Genomic DNA, 21,859 nt, shown 5'->3' with positions numbered 1-21,859 from the left:
AATGTATTATTTTCTTACGGATTGTTAAGGAGTGGATAGTTTCTTTTGTCATGCGATTGTCCAATTTTTCCACATCCATTGCAACGTTGACCTCTATACTTTGCGGCATTTGTTGCCTTCTCCTTTCCCCTTTTTAATCTTTGTCCGCATCCCTTGTCCTCATAGCAGATGGGTCTTTCAAAGCTTCATAGTCATGAGCAGTGCTACCTTTTTCAGAAATGCCTTCACTTTTCGTGTTGCTAACTATGGATTCAATCTTGCCTAGCTAACTTTGAAGACCATCATTCACAATTACACTTGCCTCTTCATATATTATGGCTTTATCAATGACTTCTGAAGCAAGTTGGAATAGTTTAGCTCGCCAAGTCAACATTGAACTACGTTGTCCACCTATCTTAACACCTTGCTTATCAGTTATTATTTGACATTTTGCACCTCTAGTCCACCTTTTCATTATATATTGATTTGGAAAAGGAATGCTACCAAACAGTCTCAAGAATGCCAAGATATATCTATAGGGAAGTCCTTCACTCTCAAACTTCTTACATGTACAAGATGCAAAGTCCAATTCTTTATCATAAGCAATTTTCCGCACTCTACGAACACCCTCTTTTGGACTACTTTCGACCACATACATTTTATGTGTAGCATTTTCACGAACAAATTGTGGCATTATTACTAAGCTATGCCACAACTCATCTTGAAACTTAAGAAAAATCTAGTGTGTGTAAATCTCAGCCATTTGCTTTTGCATTTCCAATGGCAATTTCAAAACAAGCTTCTCATTAATATCAACATGATCAGCCCCTAACTCTTTGTGACGTTGATGTGCAAGCACCCTATTAAATTGAAGTATGAAATCCATCAATAAGTTTCTCTTCGAAACATATTTCTTGAAAAATATATGGGGCTTTCCGCACATTGGCTACTTGACATTCCAGCTGAGAATATGTGGTTAACATACGCAGGCACCCATCTTGAACGTAGCTCAAATATTGATTTTAACCTATCATTGTTATCTAAGCTTGCCTTCTCGATGGTAGTCACCCATTTTCTTTCAAACTCTTCAGAGCACTCTGATTCCCAAATGCATTGTTGGAAGTCCTTATAAAAATCTCTATAGGTGATTGCATTTAAATACGCAGAGAACTTCTCAAGTATGTGCCAACTACAATACCTATGAAATGTATTCGGTAAGCTTTGAACTATAGCCTTTGTCATTGCAGGATCTTGATCGGTAATGATCATTTTTGGGTTGTTCATTGGCATGCTATCCTTTAATAGCTCAAACAACCAAACAATTGATTCTGTTTTTTCATCACTTAAAAAGGCACATGCAAAAAGCACCGTTTGATCATGATTGTTCACCCTTACCAAGGGTGCAAATATCATACCATATTGATTAGTGTTGTATGTTGTATCAAATACAACTACATCACCAAAACATCCATAAGCTCTTCTAGACACCGAATCAGCCCAAAAACAACGCTTCAATTTACCATCATCATCTACATCTATTTTAAAAAAGAAGCATGGATCCTTTTCTTGCTCGGTTAGGAAATATTCCTTTAAAAGTTCTGCATCTTGTCCTCTTAATTCATTCTGCACCTTAGATTCATGGTTATATATATCCTTCTTTGTACACCCAATATTCTCTATACCTCCAGCTGCTTATTTGTTGATGAGTTAGCACATTTGCTGCTGAAAACTGCAAGGTTAGTGACTTCTTGGCTTCAGACACACTACGATGTGACCTTAATAAATGCACTCTTCGAGGGGTTGATAATGGATGACTATGTTCTTTAACAAATACAGTGATGACAAATTTCCCCGTTTTTGACCTAACCATGGCAAGTTTAGCTTTACAATTTTCTCTTGTCATCCCCCGACACCTTTTTCTCTCACCGTCCTTTATAGAAGATACTCTTTCCTTAAAACACATAAATTCTTTCCTAACAACTTCATTCGCACCTTTACATCTCTTAGTCGAACTGCCACGAACACTAAACCTCGCCTCTTTTGCATATTTAATGTAGAACTCATGTGCCCCATCTATCGATTCAAACTCTTATCCAACCTTTGGTTCGCAGTTTTCGGCCACTTGGGGAATGTAAATATCATCCATGGATTTTGAATGTGACAGCAAGGATATGTCTTCAACTTGTCTACAATCTGAATTTGCTTCCAATTGTTCTACACTCATGTTTCCAATTTGAATTTGCTTCCAACTATTCTACACTCAAACCAGCTTCCTATTGATCAATTTGTAACTTGGTAGACGACAAAGCAAAACCATCATGAGAGGTGGTAATATCTTTTATTTTAAGAAAGTTTAGTTTCTAAGTAGAAGAGAAAAATGTTGCAAAAATAAAGGCACTTCAGCCAAAATCTGCCGAGTTTGCATTATGGTTGCTGATCCAGCACACTCTATAATGAAAGAAACAAATATGTGTGCATCAACAGAAAAAAAAAAAAAAAAATAAATAAATCTGAATCATGGGGTTCAAAAAGGTTAATAGTACATATAAAAATGAAAAATATAAGTTGCAAAACAATGAAATAATTACATCTTTGCTAGATAAAGGGAAAAAAAAATATTGATACATAACTCTTTAATCAATGAGAGGTTAACCAATCCACGCAAAGGCTATTAAAAGAATAAAAATAAAAAGCAATGATATCAATTTAATCTATTAACTCTACGTTTCATGCATATTAAGGGGATTATAATTATTCAAAGTTCTTATTTAAGACTAAACTAAGCAGCTTTGGAATGGAACACAATAGTATATATATACATATGTCTTTATGTGTGTGTGTGTGTATAGATATAGGAATCACAAAATAGAATTACTTTATGTTCCAATTATAACAAACTTATTTTCTCTTGTATAGCATGCATGGATTGGCCATTCATATACTCTAAAAACAAGTGGTGTAAATATCTCTTTTGTGTTAGTATTATGATAGACTAAGTGAATTGATTATTACACAATGAATAGTATATGTGAACAATATGCATGAACAGTGGTATTTATACACCAGGAAAGAAAAACAACATGCATACACATTCATGCTTTTTCTGCGAAAAGTATCATTTTCTAAATTTTCGAAAATCATCATGAAGATTGGCCTTCGTTCAAGTTATTTCTCAACCCAAATCACAATCCCACATTTAACAATTTCAACTATGTAAAACTACATAAAACCACCAACATAAAAAACAGAATGAAAAAAAAATTACAAAACATAAACTCACTCACTCACAGATATGAAGAGCCAGAATACAGACATGCAGAGTAGAAGATTATGAGTTGGTAGGTACAGAGAAGGGTGGCAATCGTGGTGCGAGCTAGTGCTTTGCAAGATGGCAATGCTGTGGCAATGGTGGTGCGATCTGGTGGGTTTGCAAGGATGGCAATGCTGGTTGCTGCTGGTGTGATTGGGAATTTTCGCAAAGTCCTCTCGAGCTGGTGAGAGCGGGAATATGAGCGGGAAGGGCTCAGGGGAAATTTGGCCAGCCATTCTCACGTGAGAGTTGCTTTGAAGTTGGGTCGTAGATGCCAGCAGTGCAAATCGAAGGGCAGGAAATTTCATCACATGTTTGGTCCGCATATAACCCATGCGGTCGGTCCTGAGGCTAGCCTCTCTGTATATATATATATATCCATTTCTCTTATATCTAATAGTTATTTAAAATAAGTATAATATTTAAATTAAAGTTCCCTGGCTTTCAATTACTTTAATTGTTTAAACATAACAAAATCAAAACTTTTTCTTTTTCTTTTTCCTTAAAGAGTATGCTTATTTTATTTTTATAAATTTTCAATCAATTTAATGTGTATTATCAAAGCATTGCGAATCAATTTCTCTACAAGAAATTTAGGAAAAAAAATTAATAGTTAGTATATAATATAATTAGTTGGATTACAACATAGCTAAATTTTTACCTCTCCATGTCATAAATTAAAATATAAATCTTGTTATACACCATGCGGCCCTAGAAAAATTTTTCCGGCCACCAATATTTATATCATTACTTTGTTATTAAAGAAGGATTTCCAATATCTTTTTCTTCTTGTTCTCCTTCTATTTTATTTTACTTTTAATTCTTTAACACTAGTGCTTAACATGCAGCATGTGAATTATAAAAACTATAAGCAGCTTATGCTCTGAACAAAAACTATACTAATGTTCTAATGGCATGGTTATCATTATGTGAATTTCCAAAAGGAACTTGCTAAATAAAAAAAAGAAAAAAAAAAAAAAGGAAAAGATTGCAAGGTGCAAATGTTTTGGTTCAATCATACAATTCGTAATTAATCACATCCTTGATTCTATTGCCTTTATACTACCAAGATAAGTTCGGTTTGAAGCTACAGCAATATATATATATATATACTAGGTCACGTGTGGTTTAATATGAAATTTGGATATATAATAGTTCACTTTTTGTATGGAAAATTTCTAATTAAAATAATTTTATGATTGCTATGATATAATAATTTGAAAAATATTTATCTACTGATCATTTTTTTAATTATATATTAATAGAAAGAAGAAAATTTATTTGAATAGAATAATTATATAAATCATTTCATGAAAGATGATTTATTTTTTATAAAAAATAGAACATCTTTTACTAAACAAAAAATTAAATAAGCAGTGAAAACACAAAATACTTACATCATAAACGAGGATATTTTAGCACCATTGATACTTTTCTAAATTCCATATAAACATTTTGTATCTTAAATTTCATATAAACCAACATTAAGTTCTTTAACGTATAAAATTATTTAATGAATATTTCATTATTAACAATTATAATATATTTTAACTTTCGATTGAAGAGAAGGAAACCAACTAATAGTAATTACTCTAAAATAAAAAAATAGTGAAGGTTTGTCAATAATATTAATATGAAGCTATTTACATTTTGTTCATCCCTATCAACCAATAATAACATACTAATATAACAACTCAATAAAATTAAGACCATGTAAATTTTTTAAAAAAATTTGAAAAGACATATCTAAGAAAGAAATAAACATATATTCCCTACAAACAAAAGCCACACCAAATTTATGTTGTAAAAGCAACAGACACCTAAAAAAATTGTTTATATAAAAACATTAATAAAGAACTTAGTTATAAACAAAAAAGGAGGTTACAAAAAAAAAAAACTACAGTTGCCATTTTTTTTGAGGGAAAAAAAAAACTAATAAAGTTCTAATATCCAACAAAAATTTAAGCACAAGCAATACAGTAAAATCTAAACCACATAATAAATAATTTTCGTTTGTTGTTGTTATTAAATCTTTCTTTGTTGTTGTTTTTTTAATACATAAATTTTCACCTATTAGTTGAGTATCATCAATTGATATGTCTTTATCATTTCCTTTAAACCAATAAAATGCATTATCATTATTATTTTTTTTTTCCTAATATTATCCTCTCCCCATTTTTTAGTTTGGGAAAAAAATTCTAATAAGAGGATCAAAGTTAAACAAGAATTTATCAATGAATAATTCACAAAAATGATACAACTGTTTTCTTCTTCGAGGAAAGAAAGTGCATGCTTGAGTGGAGCTTAAATAATGAGTTAATTTCTTTTAGGTGAAGAGTAGGACAGAAAATGAAATGGAAAGGTCATAGCATGGCATATGTGGTCAACCCTTGGCTACTGTTTTTTTATTTGTGGAAAGTCATGGCTACCCTTTAACAAAAAATTTAAATTTTTTTTTTCAGATTTTCCAAATAAATTAAAATAAATAGAAAATTGAACTCCGGTTTAAAGTGAAAGAATAAAATATATTGGTTTTTTTTTAAGTCAAAAATAAAATTAAAAATCCGTATTTGAAGAAATAAAAATGGGCAAAAATCAAAAATCAAAGGTTTTTCATTTCGGGTGAATCCGAGGACTTTGGTGGGTAGAGTGGAATACTCTGATTCACACAAAGACCCATTGAGGAAATCCAGAGAGAGAGAGAGAGAGAGAGAGAGCGAGATTCAGGGATTGGTCGTCTCAATCACAACCACAAGCTCAACCAGATTTAGGGAACGTCGTCAGACGCTACACTCCTCCTAATCAATGGTCATTCGTTTACTGTCTTTAATCTCTGTTTCTTTTTCCCTTTCTTTCTTTCTTTTTTTCTTCCCACTTTCTTCTTCCTTAAAAAATCGCCAATTGAATTTCCAGGCGTTCTCTCAACAGATGCAAATCAGTAGGTAAAAATTACCCAGTTCTTCATTCTGTTTTGCTTTAAATACCCATTTATATTATATATATATATATATACATATATATATATATATAATTTTTTTTATTTTTTATTTTCTGTGGAGCTTCTTAGTTTATGAATACCCGAATGGGTATTCACTTTGTCGACTCTTTCGGCCTGGTTACGGTAGTTTCCGTCCAAGCCCCTATACTAATGGCTCAAATTCATGGTGTTTCTTTGGTGGTTGGGCCTTGGGAAAAGTGAAAAATGTCCTGGTTATATGAATATCATAACCAAGTGCAAATCTTATTCAATTATCTCTGTAAAGCTTAATTTAGTAAATGTATTTTTATGTGTTAATTGAGGGTGGATGGCCAGTGAAAATGAGATGCTTATTGCTGCATTCTGATTATATTGATGTGGTAAGTAATATAAGTAATATGGTTGGCAAATTGTTGCAGATCAGGTTGTTCGAAGCAGTTTTTATGGGAATGATGTAGAAAAGAATCAAGTTAGTGCTTCAAAAAATGTACCTGTAGTATATCATAGTGATGAAGTAAGCAACAGTCTTCTAAATGAGATACATAAGGCTCCATTAACTTTCTATAGAAAATAAAGTCAGCAATTACAGAAACACATTGTACATTAATTGTAAGTACAAGAAAAGCTGTCAAGTTGTAGGAAAACCAGTTGTTTAATTATGTAGAGGGTGTGCACTCGTCTCCTGACACATGGAAAAAAGTTGGCAAAACGCATGGAGGGGAGTACCGTTTTTGAACCAAAATGAATAGGAAAAAATGACCAAAAACCGCTTCTCTTCGCGTTTATAGTATAGACAAAGGATATATTTCCAATGAAGGTTTAAATGGGGATGTTCAGATGTCCAAATGTTTGTTGAAGTAGTATGAAGTAATGACGTTTCTCATTTTTTCTTTTTTTTTGTTTTTTTAATTTTTGTTTTTGATATTCTCAGGATGTGAAGATTTGAACTGGGGAATCTCATAGAAAAGAGTTTATTTGGGACTGATTCATCAAAACATTTTTGCACATTTTTTTGTCAAAAATTATAGAAAGCATTTTTTTTTTTAAAAATATCTTTAAAAGTTATTTTAGCCATTTTAAACTCACTTCCAAACAGGAAAAAAGCTATGATGCTGTGCTTGTAAAACTATGAAGCAATGACTGATGGTTTATTATGTGATAATACTTGGATGAAAGCAATACAAAATATTTCAAAATTTTAACTACTATTTAGAATATTCTTGTATATTTAACCCCCCCAAAAAATGGTGGGAAAATAACAATTTCGTTATTAAAGATCTTGATAATGGATTTAAGAACTTGGTAACCTCTGCCTAATACATGCATTTATAAGAATGTTTTGCATGGTAAGTGCAGGTGCGACCAATTTGAAGTTTGGATTTTAGAATTTGGTTCTTTCATTCTTGCCCTTCTGTGTATCATTCACTTTATGTCGTGTTTGGATGGATTATCTCAGATTACTACTTGCCCTTCTCTGCTTCTTGTCCTTCTTGTGTACTAACAACACTTGAAACAGCATAGGAAGAAGGAATCAGCAGGAAAATGATAATGATCACAACAAAAGATAGTAGAACCAGTCTTCCAATCTTCTTGGTCGTCTGTGCTTGGCTATGCAGCCACTGCTATTCAGGAAGAAGACCAAACCGTTTCGAATCACTATGTTGAATCTGAACCTTCTACTTTATAAGAGGTACTGTTATCAGTTTAGAGGCAATGCTGACTAATTTAACAAATATTCATACTCCAAACATATAATTTTGAAGCCGATGATTTAGACTCTACCAAAGATGTATGGTGGCCATATTGGCTAATCATTCTGCATTAATATGTACCAACAATTCAACAAATGGAACTTAATATTTTACGAGAAAAGAGGGTATTTGTGATTAGTTTGGTTGTAAAAGTAGCACCACCCAAATCTTTTCTTCTCTCTCTCTCTCTTTTTTTTTTTTTTTTTTTTTTCTGGCTTTTGAAAATTTTAGCTGCTAATTGTATGGATGAAAAAAAATCATTTATCCACATTTATTTGTCTTTTTTTTTTTTTTTAAAATTTTGGTGGTGCATACATTGTTTTTGTTTTTTGTTTTTTTTTTTTTTTCAAATTTAAAGTAATGGGTATTCTACCGTTTAAAGTTATTTTGTTGGGTTGTGGCTGCTTACATATCTTATGGTTATATGTAGAGATATATCTATATATGTACATCACGTTTTGATGCTGTGTGAATGGCTTTTTCAAATTAGTCATATAGTTTTGACTCCAAATGGTTTAAAATTTGTGTGATGAAATTTCAAATCATTCCTATAGTTTGATGAACTTTTCAACATTCCTAAAGTTTGATTTTATTGATCATATATAGTGGGTTGCATTCTCATGATTTATATATAACTCACATTTTTGATATCCTGCCCAAAAAAAGAAAAAAAAAAAAAGAAAAAGAAAAAAAAGGCCTTTTTACATATTTTTAATTATTGTTTCAGACAGAGAGTGCAACTTTGTACTACTTGCATGTTAAGATCTAATATGCAGACTATTCAACTACTCAAGAATCTTTACTTTTCTTGAAGTAGAAGTGTGACCATGACATGTCCATAAAAAGCAACTCAACATACAAAGAAGACATATATAGGAAGGGAAATGCTGAAAGTCTTTATAATTGGTTTTAATCAAATCAACTTCTAAGCATTTATTTATTTATTTATTTTGTGATTGTTAGTTTGTTCGTAAGGAATTTGATTTGGACTAGGATGAGGTTGGCTCAAATTGGAACCACACAAATTTGCTTTCTTGGTGCCTTTTTTTTTTTTTTTTTCATTTCCTGTTCAAAGTAAACGATAAACGAGAGGAAGACATTTGAGTTTGTTTACCAATTTATTTACAAATTGATATGGTTGAAAAAATAACATAAACCATATATGAATACATGAATATTAAAATAGATATATAAGTAAAACCTTATATATGAACCAATTAATTATTATCCATGTATAATTGACTTCTACAATACATGCATATTTTTAACTCAGTATAAGAGCTTTAATTTTTTATTCTTTTTTTTAATGGTAAATACAGTAATATTGAATTTTATTAAGAGACAATAGAGTTTACACGCTGAGTAAGCAAAACAGCAAAGCAAAACAGCAAACACACAAGAGGTCTGCTTCCAACCAAACTATATAGTACTCACAATAAGTAAATTTGATACAGCACTTCCAACCAGAGTCAAATTGAACACATTTAAAATGATTTATATTTGCCACATCCAAATTGTATTACTTATTAAATTAACCAAATTCCTATGCACGAGCCTTTTTCATATTTGCTTTCGACCATCACGATAAATATCACATAATGCTACATCCAAACGCACCCGCAGCAGCTATTCCCGTATTCACAAGCGTCATTATGGTATGCTGAAAATATAATTAAATTATAGGATATACTAAATTTTAAAAGCATACATGCATATGGAATTTCGATATAGTAACAACTTCATGAGAGATGTTTTCTAACATAATAAGAAAAAAATATTATGGTAAAAACATTTTATATGGTAGCCGTCATCATCCACGTCCATTGACACAGGGAAATTTTTTTTCAATCTGAGCTAAAAAAATATTCAGTCAACTATTTGATATATATCATTGTATCAAATATCTTTACCAAGGACTACAGGTATACCAATAATGCTATACAACCAAATTGTTTACCAATTTATTACCTACTAATGTGGCAAAATAATATGACATTTTGTTTTTTTTGTTTTTTGTTTTTTGTTTTTTTTTTGTTTTTTTGTTTTTTTTGTTTGTTTTTGGCTTACGTTGAGTTTTATTTATCATTTTGATGATTCATTTGTGGTTTTTACTTTTTCTTTTGAGGATTTATTTATTCATATTTAATTTATATTAACTTTTCAACTATAAAATAATGGCAAATTATTTTGCTACACCAATTTGATAGACAATTTGGTAAATAATTTGGCACTTATAGTGTTATATATAGATATATATATATATATACATATATTCTATTTTATATGTATATATATATATATATTCTATTATATTTTATATGCCCAATTTTGTTGTAAAACAGGAGAAATGCAAATGATATGATACAAGCCACTCGTATTATTTCACGTTATGAATTTCTTGAAATAAAAACGTGGGACCCAATATGAAAGTGAACAAAAAGAAAACTCACAAAGACTTCACCAATATCCTTATAATTACGTGGATGTAGGCGCACCACCAGTGCCTGCAAAATTTGTTTACATATAATATAATTTTATCTAACATAAATGCATTTAATTAATGAGTCTCCTAATTGACCCTTTAAACCCAAATATCTTATAAATATACGAGAAAAAATGGCCAAAGAAAAAAAGTGTATGAATATCAGTGGACACCGAAACAATTTTAAATATTAGAAATTAATATTTTAAAAAAAATTAGACTAAAACCTCTCTGAATTCTATTATTATATTTTTAAAATTATTGATTATCCCATTAGATTTGAAATCTTGTACAATATATATATATATATATACTTATAGCACTACCGGGCTGTTAATCAAGTTTTTAAATCTCACCTGATCATTTGCAAATCGTATTGAAGACTCCGCTAGATTCTGATACATGTATAGATAGTAAAGAAGAATTAAACACATAAATGAACAGATTAAAATGAACAAGAATAGTATAAATGTATACTCAACAAAAATTTAAAACTATAATAACAAAAAAAAAAAAAATTATATAGCTTTTTTTTAATATATATATATATATATACACAATAATTCTAATATGAGATTGATTAAAAATATTATGCTAAGGTCTTTAGTACTCACAACCGTTGAATTTGCTTAGACATCATAGGCTGGGATAAATCTAATTTAATAAGCCTTTATATTGTAATATTATCATTTTTTTTCTTTTTTTTTTGGGAAAATGTAATATTATTCCCACGCTAGATTTGTGATCTTTTAGCACTTCCGGCGGAGAATCAATTTTTAAAATTTTACCTGATTTGCAGATTGTGAAGAAGAACCTGCTTCAAGCTGCATATTTACATACATAATTGTAAAATTAAAAATTAATTAAAACGTACTGACAGGGGATGTTTGTAAATATTTACACACAAAAATAGGTATTTAAACTAAAAAATAATCGAAGAATGACAATAACACTTTTTTCATTCTACAAGATTTGAAGTCTTACCTGATATGCAGAAGGTTTAGAAGAATTATCTTCTACAATCTGTATATATATATAGACGAATTCATTAGCTATAATTAATTGGCAAGAACTGTAGAGATAAAATAAATATACTACTCAAACAGATTTTAAACTAAAGATAATAACTCGATGCATGACAATTAACTTTTTAAATCTTACCGGTTCAGTTGCAGAATCTGCAGAAGAATCTGTTGCCATCTGTGGGTTCTGTACATATGTGGAAGAAGAAGAATTATTTAATATGTAGCGAATAAGAATAATAAAAATTAATTACTCAAACAGATTTCAAAATATTGGTTTTTTATTTTTGTTCGACAATACTGATTTTGAATTTGAATTCCCAACATTTAAAATCGCGATCAAGATTTTGCAGTAACACACACCCTGCCTGTCAATCTAATTTTTAAAATCTCACCTGACCATGGTCCTAATCAGCAACACCATGAAATGCTGCAGAAGGTGTAGAAGAATCTGCTACAAGCTATATACATATAATATATAAATATATAAGTATGGAAACAAATAACAAAGAATACAAAGAATTTAATATTTAAAAATCTGAAAGATTCTTAGAATTGATTACCTCGTTTGAACGATTCTTAACATAATTCTTCCTCAGGTGACGAAGAAGAAGGTTCTGATCGAGGAAACTGTGGCCCTCATCGTGCTCGTATTTTTGGTCATTGTAGCATGAAGTGCATAAATTGAAGGATTCTTTGTCATCAATTTTATGATCATCAAGATAGCAATTAGCACAAGTCAAATATGAAGTATCTTCTATTAATTTTTTGCATTGACCATTGCAAAAAGGTAGTCAACCAGAAATAATGTAAAAAAGTGTTTCTACTATTGAAAAGGTGGTAATCTTGCCACCTTGTGCAAATCAAAATCCACTAAAGTTTGCACCTTTTTTTTTCTTTAAAAGAAATATTTTGTTGAATGACCTAATACAATATTTATGTCTATATTTTATGTTCCTTTTAATGTCTTTTGAATGCCTAAGTTTTATTGTATTTAGCTTAGGAATTGTCTCTTTGTTAGGTATTGATTTTATTTTGTAAAATAGCTATGTGCTAGAAACAGTGTTTCCAGCAATATAGGTCTATTATTGGGGCTGGCGTTCTCTGAGATTTTAAAATGAGGTTATTATTTTTGGATATGCTGTAATAGATATGTAAATAAAAAATATATATATAAAAAGAATGACTCAAAAAGGCCTTGGGAAGCCCAAGATATGCAGGTTGCAAGTTGGCATAAGTGCTGAGATTTCCAGCAATGATGGCCCATGAGTTCGAGATGAATTGGAAGCCTTACCCAATTCTTTTGGACTTGGTCTTCTCCATATTTCATCCTTGATATTTCAACATGCCACATGCCAAAATTCAAGCAATTTGGATGAAGATATCCCAGCCTTCCATCTAGTCAAAGTAGTAGTACAGGATTAGGTGGAGATAGTTTTTTGAAATTCAAAATCTCACCAACTCTTGTCATAATTATGCACTCACATGTGAAGCTGGTGGTTGAACGGTTATGTATCATAAGTTTAAGTAAAAAATGTGTAAATTTTGAATTTTAAAGACTTCCATTTCGTCCCACACACACCTCATATGTATAAGACAAGTTTTGTATTTATATATGCAACAAATGAATGAACAGCAAAAATGAATTAGTATTCTGTTTAGTTTTGTGTGGTCTACTCTAACATTTTTTCTTCTTCTTCATCATCTTCTTCTTCCTTAAAAAAAAAAACCCTAACAATCTTAAATATCACCATGCAAAAAACAAACACAAAAATCACCTAAACATCAAATTAAAAATCGGATCAAAGGTTGTGCACAAGACTAAACTAACACCTTGTGTACAACACTCTTAGCCAAGTGAACCTAAAACCACACCAAAATCCAACATCTACAATAGTTTCATTCAGGTTGTCTCTTTTGTCATCTTCTTTTAGCTTGGAGAAGAACTCTTCAGAGCATAATTTAGGGAGTCCCAAGTTCTCCATGTATACCGAGAACTCCTTAAACGCTACTGAGCCTTCCTTTTATGGATCCATTTGGTTGAAAAAATCATCAAAGACGAATTTTGTCTTGTATTTGAATTTGAACTTTGCTATATGCGAAGGCCAACTCTCTCAACTCTTTCATTCCCATATTTTATTTTATTTTATTTTTATATTGTTTCCAGAAAGTGAGTGCTTAAAAAAGATCTAGCATAGTCCATATATATATATATATATGAATTTTATTATATGAATTACGAATACTTAACTTTAAAAAAAAAAAAAAACTAAACTGGAAATTTCAAGGAATATGTAATAATTGGGTTTTTTATTTTGTCTACTTGTTCTCCTTTTAATGCTGCAATATGCTGCAATGCCACGTGACATAGGATCTGACCTTATCGTTGTTATACTACAGAATCTATCTGTTTTATTCACTAAAAAAAAGGGATATTTGTTCCCTTTTTAAAGCCAACTTTAATTCAATTACAATTTAAAGGAAATAGCAATGTAGTACATACATATATAACAAATATATATGTATCTATATATATATATTGAAAGAATGAGGACAAGATTAATCAAAAGAAAACAAGGTATGAAGGATTGAAATTGATTTGGAGTGAAGGTGTATCTCAGCTTTGATGTAATAAGCTATTGGAAAAATTGTAACAAGGCCGATTTTAGTGTTCTCTTGGTTTCAAATGGAAACTAAGGTATATTTCTCCAAAATTCAATATATTCATTCATTGAAATGTAATACATATTTATAGCATACAAAATAGGTGTGAAAGCACACCATGACCGGTTTTAAGGACCAATACAAACAAGTCCTTCATGGTGAAGCAAAACCACATATGTAAAGTAACTTTGCCACACGCATCATGATTGGTTGACAAGTGTTGCTGCCTCTTTAGTTGCTTCATGGTGAAGTAGTATTCATGCATGATGACACATGTCCTTTCATGCATTGGTTGAGAGAGAGGCCGAATGATGAAGCTCCATGTCACCAAGTAGCTTCCATGTCACCATCCTTGTCACCAAGATGCTTTCCATGTCATCTAGGTGTTTGGTTTTTACTGAACACTAATTTGGCTAGTATACTTTAAACAACATATTTTGGTGTCTTTGTGCACCAACTTATTTATCCTAGATTATACAATTTGCTAGAATTAAAAATGCAAGCGAAATATGAAACAAACTAGGTTAATGATTTTGGCCAAGACATTTCAGCTTTTACCTTGCCTTGGTCTTGGGCTTGCATGTTTCATGGCTAACATTTGCCATGATTCTCTAACACTCCTCATTGGAAATGTTAGGTATGATGTGAAGAAGACTCCTAAGCATTTGAATTCTTTCTTTTGGCAATGGTTTTGTAAGAATGTCGGCCAGCTGGTCTTGTGTTGAACAATGCATCAAACTGATTTCTTTGTTTCTTTCAGCCTCACGGATGCTATGGTACTTCACAGGGATGTGCTTGGTTCTTCTGTGTTGTACTGGATTTTTGGTGATGTCTATGGATGAAGTATTGTCACAATACATGGTGGTTGCATTTGTTTGCTTGCAACCTAAGTCATCGAGCAATTTTCTTACCAAATTGCTTAGTTTGATGCAGCGGTTGCCGAGATATATTCAGCTTCTGCTGTTGATTGTGCCGTGGTTCCTTGCTTGTGTGAGCTCGATGAAAATGGACCTGAATCAAACATAAACAAGTATCTAGAGGTGCTCTTCATGTCTTCCAAGCTACCTGTCCAATCACTATCACAATAGCCAACCAACTCACACATGTTGCGATGCTTGTATGGAATTCCAAGGTTGGCCGTGCCCTTTACATATTGTAGGACTCTTTTTGCAGCTTGGTAATGATTTTGTGATGGTGCACTCATGTACCTTGATAGCACACTTATAGCATATATAATGTCAGGTCTTAAAGCACACAATAAAGCAAGCTTCCAATTAAGCTTCTATAAACCGAAGCATTCACTTTCTCATTCCATCCTCACGTTCGAACTTGGCATTTTGTATCATTGGTGTATCAACAATCTTTGCATTTTCTAGTTGGAACTTATCAAGCAAATTCAAAGCATATTGTTCTTGAGATAAAATTATACCTTTACTTGTTTGCTTGATCTCCAATCCTTGAAAGTAATTCATCAATCCAAGGTCGGACATCTCGAAGGTTTCCTTCACTTTGTCTTTGAATTGTTGAATGCCTTCGGTATTGCAACTTGTTATGAGCAAATCATCTACATAAAGAGAGATTACCATTGCATCTTCATGTGTGTTAGCCTTGATGTAGAGGGTTGGCTCATTATCACTTCTAGAAAAGCCTTCATGAGTGAGGTAGTCATCAATTCTTGCATACCAAATTCTTGGAGCTTGTTTGAGCCCGTACAAAGCTTTATGAAGCTTGTACACTTTCTCCTCCTCTTCTTCTATGATAAATCCTTCAGGTTGCTCAACATATACCTCTTCTTCTAATATACCATTTAGAGAAGCTGATTTTACATCCAAATGGTATATTTTCCAAGATATATTGGCTGCATATGCAAGTAGAAGCTGAAAGGTTTCATGTCTTACCACCGGTGCAAAAGTCTCCATATAGTCTACACCATATTGTTGAACGTAGCCTTTGACAACCAGCCTTGCTTTGTGTTTGTTCAAGGTGCCATTAGAGTTTAGTTTGGTTTTAAAGACCCATTTGACACCTATCACATGTCCTTTCTTTGGTCTCGGACCAAACTCCAAGTTTTGTTCTTGTCAATCATGTGAAGCTCCTCCTCCATTACAGCTTGCCATTCTTTGTGTTGTGAAGCATCACTATATGTTGTAGGATTAGGTGTTTCCATCCTTGCACTTGCATAAAGTTCTTCAATTGATTTTGTGCCTCTCTTGCCCACACAATCTTCATTGGCCGGGTCATCATCATCTTCATCATTATTTTCAACATCAAAATCGCTTTGATCGGTGGAAGGAGTTCTTGATTGAATATAAGTGTTTGCTTCCATTTTATGCTCCTTCCAGCTCCAATGTGAGTTTTCATCTATAATAACATCTCTAGAGATAACAACCTGCATCTTAGATACATCAAAGATTCTACAGCCTTTTGAAATCGAGCTATAGCCTACAAGAACACCAATACTTGCTTTTTTATCAAGTTTGGCTCTTTTGGAGTCATGGACATGCATGAAACAAATACTTCCAAAGACTTTTAAGTGAGCAATTGAAGGTTTAAAGCCATACCATAATTCATTTGGTGTTTTGGATTCAATTGCCTTACTTGGAAGTCGGTTTAGGAGGTATACACTTGTATTAGCTACTTCGGCCCAAAGTTTCTTTGGCAAGCATTTCTCAAATAGCAAGCATTTTGACATCTCCATGATTGTTCTATTCTTCCTTTCACTCACTCCATTTTGTTGTGGTGTGTATGGAGTGGTGAGTTGATGTATGATACCATTTGTCTTACAAATATCTTGGAAAGTTTTGGATATGTACTCTCCACCATTGTCGGTTCTAATTACCTTGATGGTTGTTTGTGCTTGATTTTCAACAAGTGTTTTGAACTTCTCAAATGTGGCTGCTGCTTCTGACTTTTGTTTGAGGAAGTAGATCCAGCACTTCCTTGAATAATCATCAATAAAGATGATAAAATACCTCCTCCCAGCATGTGTTGCTTCATTCATAGGTCCACACAAATCCAAATGCACCAATTGTAATTTTTCCTTTGCCTTTCCGATTGTAGTCAAAGGAAATAATTGTCTTTTTATTTTGCCAAGTTGACATGTTTGGCAAACAGCATCATCTCCATGGATTTGTGGTAAGTCCTCAACAATTTGTTGAGTATGCATCGACTTCATGGTGGCATAGTTGTAGTGGCCGAACCTTCTATGCCATAACTTTGATTTTTCATGGATTTTGGTATTCATAGCCATTTGATTTTGTTGATTAAAATCAATTACAAGGCTATTGTCTTTTATATGGACAAGTAATACAATTTTTTCATCCTTAGATATTTCACAACATTTATCTAAGAACTTCAAAGTATATCCTTTTTTCATAAGTTGAGGCACACTAAGTAAATTTTCCGATAGATTTGGTACAAATAAAACATTGGTAATTTGAATTGTACCTTTTGGTGTTTTAATGACCAAATCTCATTTTCCTTGTGCCTCCATGATTTGTCCATTTGTTGCCCTGATTTTTGTTGCAATTCTATGGTTAAACTTGACAAACAAGTCATGGTTGTTACACATGTGATTTGTGCACCCACTATCCAAGATCCATGAGTCTTTGATTGAGCTTGCAAGGTTGCAAGTTGCTGTGAAGGTATGTGCATGCTCACCATTTGCCTCTTTGGGTTCATGAGCATGTCTAGCTTCTTGCCTTTGGTTCCTTTGCCTGCAAACGCTTTCCATGTGATCGAATTGCTTGCAAATTTTGCATTGAACATTCGGTCTCCACCAGCATATCTTAGCCGTGTGTCCTTGCTTTTTGCAAATTATACAAAGACCATATGTCATCTTGTTCTCTCTTTGGTTTGTTGTCTCTTTGCCTCTATTTTGCCTTTGGAAAGGCCTTGGTTGCTGGATTGATTTACCTTAATTATTTGCTGCAAGAGTTGCTTCACCCGAGCTTGATTCACCTTGTAGTCGAAGATTCCTCCTTTGTTCCGTGGCTTGTAAGGCATTGATCAATTCAGCAACTGTGAGTTCTGTAAGGTCTCTTGTCTCCTCTAAAGTTAAGATCTTTGCTTCATACTTCTCTGGAAGGCATATAAGGATCTTTTCAACAATCCGTTGATTTGGAAAAAAATCACCATGCAACCGGATTTGGAAAACTCCTTCACGGTTTCCTGCTCCAACATCTTCAAATTTTTGAATTCTCTTCTAAGGTTGAGCAGCTGCATCTGTCTTGATCTTGTGCTTCCTTGGAACTCCTCTTGAAGCTTTTCTCATGCTTGTCTAGGAGTTGTACAAGTCATAATTCTAGTGAAGATGTCATTGGTCACAGCAGCTTGTATTGCTGTGAGAGTTTTGTAAGGTCTTGCATTTTCTTCATTATGAAGTTTGATTTGATTCACAGTAGCACCTGATCTTAATGGTTCTACCTCATAATCAACTTCAACAAGCTTCCAAAGGTCATAAGCTTGAAGATAAGATCTCATTTTGATTGCCTAAACAGGATAGTTGTGGCCATCAAACATGGGAGGTGAAGGTGCTGAAAAAGTGAGGAAGCCATTTAAACCAGTTGGTGTTTTGTGAGTTTTGAATCGGTTTTTGTTGAGGGATTGATGAAAGAAGGCTTTGATACCAATTTGAAAGAATGAGGACAAGTTTAATCAAAAGAAAACAAGGTATGAAGGATTGAAATTGATTTGGAGTGAAGGTGTATCTCGGCTTTGATGTAATAAGCTGCTGGAAAAATTGTAACAAGGCCGGTTTTAGTGTTCTCTTGGTTTCAAATGGAAACTAAGGTATATTTCTCCAAAATTCAATATTTTCATTCATTGAAATGTAATACATATTTATAGCATACAAAATAGGTGTGAAAGCACACCATGACCGGTTTTAAGGACCAATACAAACAAGTCATTCATGGTGAAGCAAAACCACATGTGTAAAGTAACTTTGCCACATGCATCATGGTTGGTTGACAAATGTTGCTGCCTCATTAGTTGCTTCATGGTGAAGTAGTCTTCATGCATGATGACATATATCCTTTCATACATTAGTTGAGAGAGAGGCCGAATGGTGATGCTCCATGTCACCAAGTAGCTTCCATGTCACCATCCTTGTCACCAAGGTGCTTTCCATGTCATCTAGGTGTTTGGTTTTTCCTGAACCCTAATTTGGCTAGTATACTTTAAACAACATATTTTGGTGTCTTTGTGCACCAACTTATCTAGCCTTGATTACACAATTTGCTAGAATTAAAAATACAAGCCAAATATGAAACAAACTAGGTCAATGATTTCGGCCAAGGTATTTCATCTTTTACCTTGCCTTGGTTTCGGGTTTGCATGTTTCATGGCTAACACTTGCCATGATTCTCTGACATATATTTATTTATTAATTAGTGAACTAATTAATACAGTTACATTAATTAACATTCTGTTCTTCACTGTCTATGCTTCATTCTTTTTCTTGTTAGGACATAAAATTGGAATATTTATGTTAATTACTAATATTAAATGGATAAATATTTTTTATTTATTAATTTTAATTTTATTGTTTTTCAATATAAATGTTTTATTCTGTAAGAGGAGCTTGTGAATTTACACAATTAACCAAAAGGAGAGAGAAATGACTTCTTGTGGAAAAATGAATTTATAGAGCAGTTTAAATCATGTCGTTTTCTTCTTATGTACCAAACTGACTATGGGTAGAGCTTTTCCCTACCTCTTTCCCCAAGTTTATTTTATACAAACAGACACAAAATAGTTGCTTTTTGACAAAGACATGTCGTTTGCAGTTTTTGACCTACAAAGACTAACAATTCTAAACCATGAATAATCATGGTTTTTGAAAATGAAATTTCTTTGATTTTTCCTTTCGAGTTTACTTTCTGCTTCCCTACTTGACCTCTGGGGAGCTATCTATATATGCCCAACCTCTTCCCATTTTCCAGAAAAAAACTTCTATATTTAACGGATACATTGATGATGTGGTATCACAAGTCATAATCAAACTCAAAAATTTATCTTATAGATAGGGTTGCAGGTTTTATTTTGACTTTGCATATGATTGTATATCATTTGATTTGCATAACATACTTATTACACATAATACCTTCTCTACATCAAACTGTTAGATAGAATTGCAACAAAATAGTTGTTTTTTTTTTTTTTTTAATATTTCGGTGAAAGGATATAAAATAGTTGCTTATCGACCAAGAGATATGCTATTACACATTTTTACCCAAGGATTGGACATGGGATCGATGTGAAAATGAATTTGTACATTTTCTTTGGTATTTCCTTTTGAGTGGCTTTATGCTTCTAAAGTACCTATCACTTGGACCAACCATTTTAACTTTCAAATGGTTCTACTTCTACACAAATACCCACATAATAGCTGCTTTTAGACCAAGACATTTCTTTTTGTCAAGTTATTTAGGAACATTGATGCCGTGTGGGTGTTTTTACTTGCTTGTGTGGTATTTGTAGCTCACTTACACTCATACTCCATTACTCATAAACTATGGGAAATGTTTGTGGATTGTGGGCTTTGAAATACAGTTTAGAAGTTTGGTCATTGAAAATCTTAGTTGTGGGCTCAATTGTACTCATATTCCATTTGTGGAGATCAATGTGGGCGGATGCAGGCTATAACACCCCGTCCCAAAGTACATCGAAATTTTTACACGTGGATCGAGGTTAATCGTTGACCAAGTGGGTCAAAATTTTGACTTTTTGTTTCGGATGGAACTTCACATTGGTTGAGGCACTATTGTGGAGTACATGTCGTCCCGAGTTTGCAGAGAAGTAGCATATAAAAAACGAAGCTACGGTTTAAAAGTTATGAACAAAATAAGTTGGGGTCCAACTATCCAAGGGTGTTAGAGTTGACTTTTTATTTTTGTAGAAATGAGCATTGACTCATGTACGGTTATGAAGGACACATCGATACAAGTTCATAGACTAGCGGCATTCCTGATTTGGACATTTCAGTGAAAACTTATGGATTTGCAAATTTTTTTCAAATATCGTATTATTTTAATATTATTTTTAAACGTGTAAACAGTTTGCACTACGTGTAACATTATGAAATGTGCCATGTGTCACGACAAGAAAATACCACATGTCAGCCATGATTAAATTCTACATTATTTTATATTATAATATTATTTTAATATTATTGTCTATATATTTATTTATTTTCTTTTTTTTCCTCCCCACATGGGGAAATGCCCCACGGGTTTTTTCTTCTTCTTCCTTCTCTCCTTCTCCCTCTTGGCCCCACCTTGGTTTCTCCATTTTCAACCGCTGGAAGGCCACATGCACCAACCACATCAAAGCCCAGTCGTCGATGAGCTCGACTACCAAGTTTGGTGGCCGGACAACCAGGGATGTGCCAAGATCGGTGGATAAAGCCGGTGGTGGCACAAATTCCATTTTCGACTATTTCGCCATTTTTCGACGTATCCAGTCCAAATTTATACTCTATCCCCCCTATTTTAGGTCCTCTAATCTAAAAAATGGCCTCCATTTGTTCAATTTTGAAACATATTTTGAGATATGCGGACGAGGAGCTCGGCCGAAGCTTCCCGGTCAAATTCCGGCCACCACCAGCGGGTTTATGGTCAATGGAGGAGCACGTGTAAATTGTGGAATTGATCCTATAGAGGATCTTGGTAT

At 32.8% G+C, this 21,859-nt stretch overlaps 1 protein-coding gene across 1 annotated transcript; it reads right to left on the bottom strand.

Annotated features, from left to right (window-relative positions):
- Window positions 1–718: 718 nt before the first annotated feature.
- Window positions 719–3,525, bottom strand: LOC107410888 (protein FAR1-RELATED SEQUENCE 5-like). The gene is made up of 3 exons (XM_060815395.1): window positions 3,264–3,525; window positions 965–1,667; window positions 719–839 (listed from the first exon to the last, which is right to left on the bottom strand). Exons 1-3 carry the CDS (start codon window positions 3,523–3,525, stop codon window positions 719–721), a joined length of 1,086 nt encoding a protein of 361 aa, XP_060671378.1.
- Between the last annotated feature and the right edge of the window lie 18,334 nt (window positions 3,526–21,859).

This window comes from Ziziphus jujuba, chromosome 3 (assembly GCF_031755915.1).
Source record: "Ziziphus jujuba cultivar Dongzao chromosome 3, ASM3175591v1".
Lineage (NCBI taxonomy): Eukaryota > Viridiplantae > Streptophyta > Magnoliopsida > Rosales > Rhamnaceae > Ziziphus > Ziziphus jujuba.
This window is presented reverse-complemented; position numbering and strand designations above follow the sequence as displayed.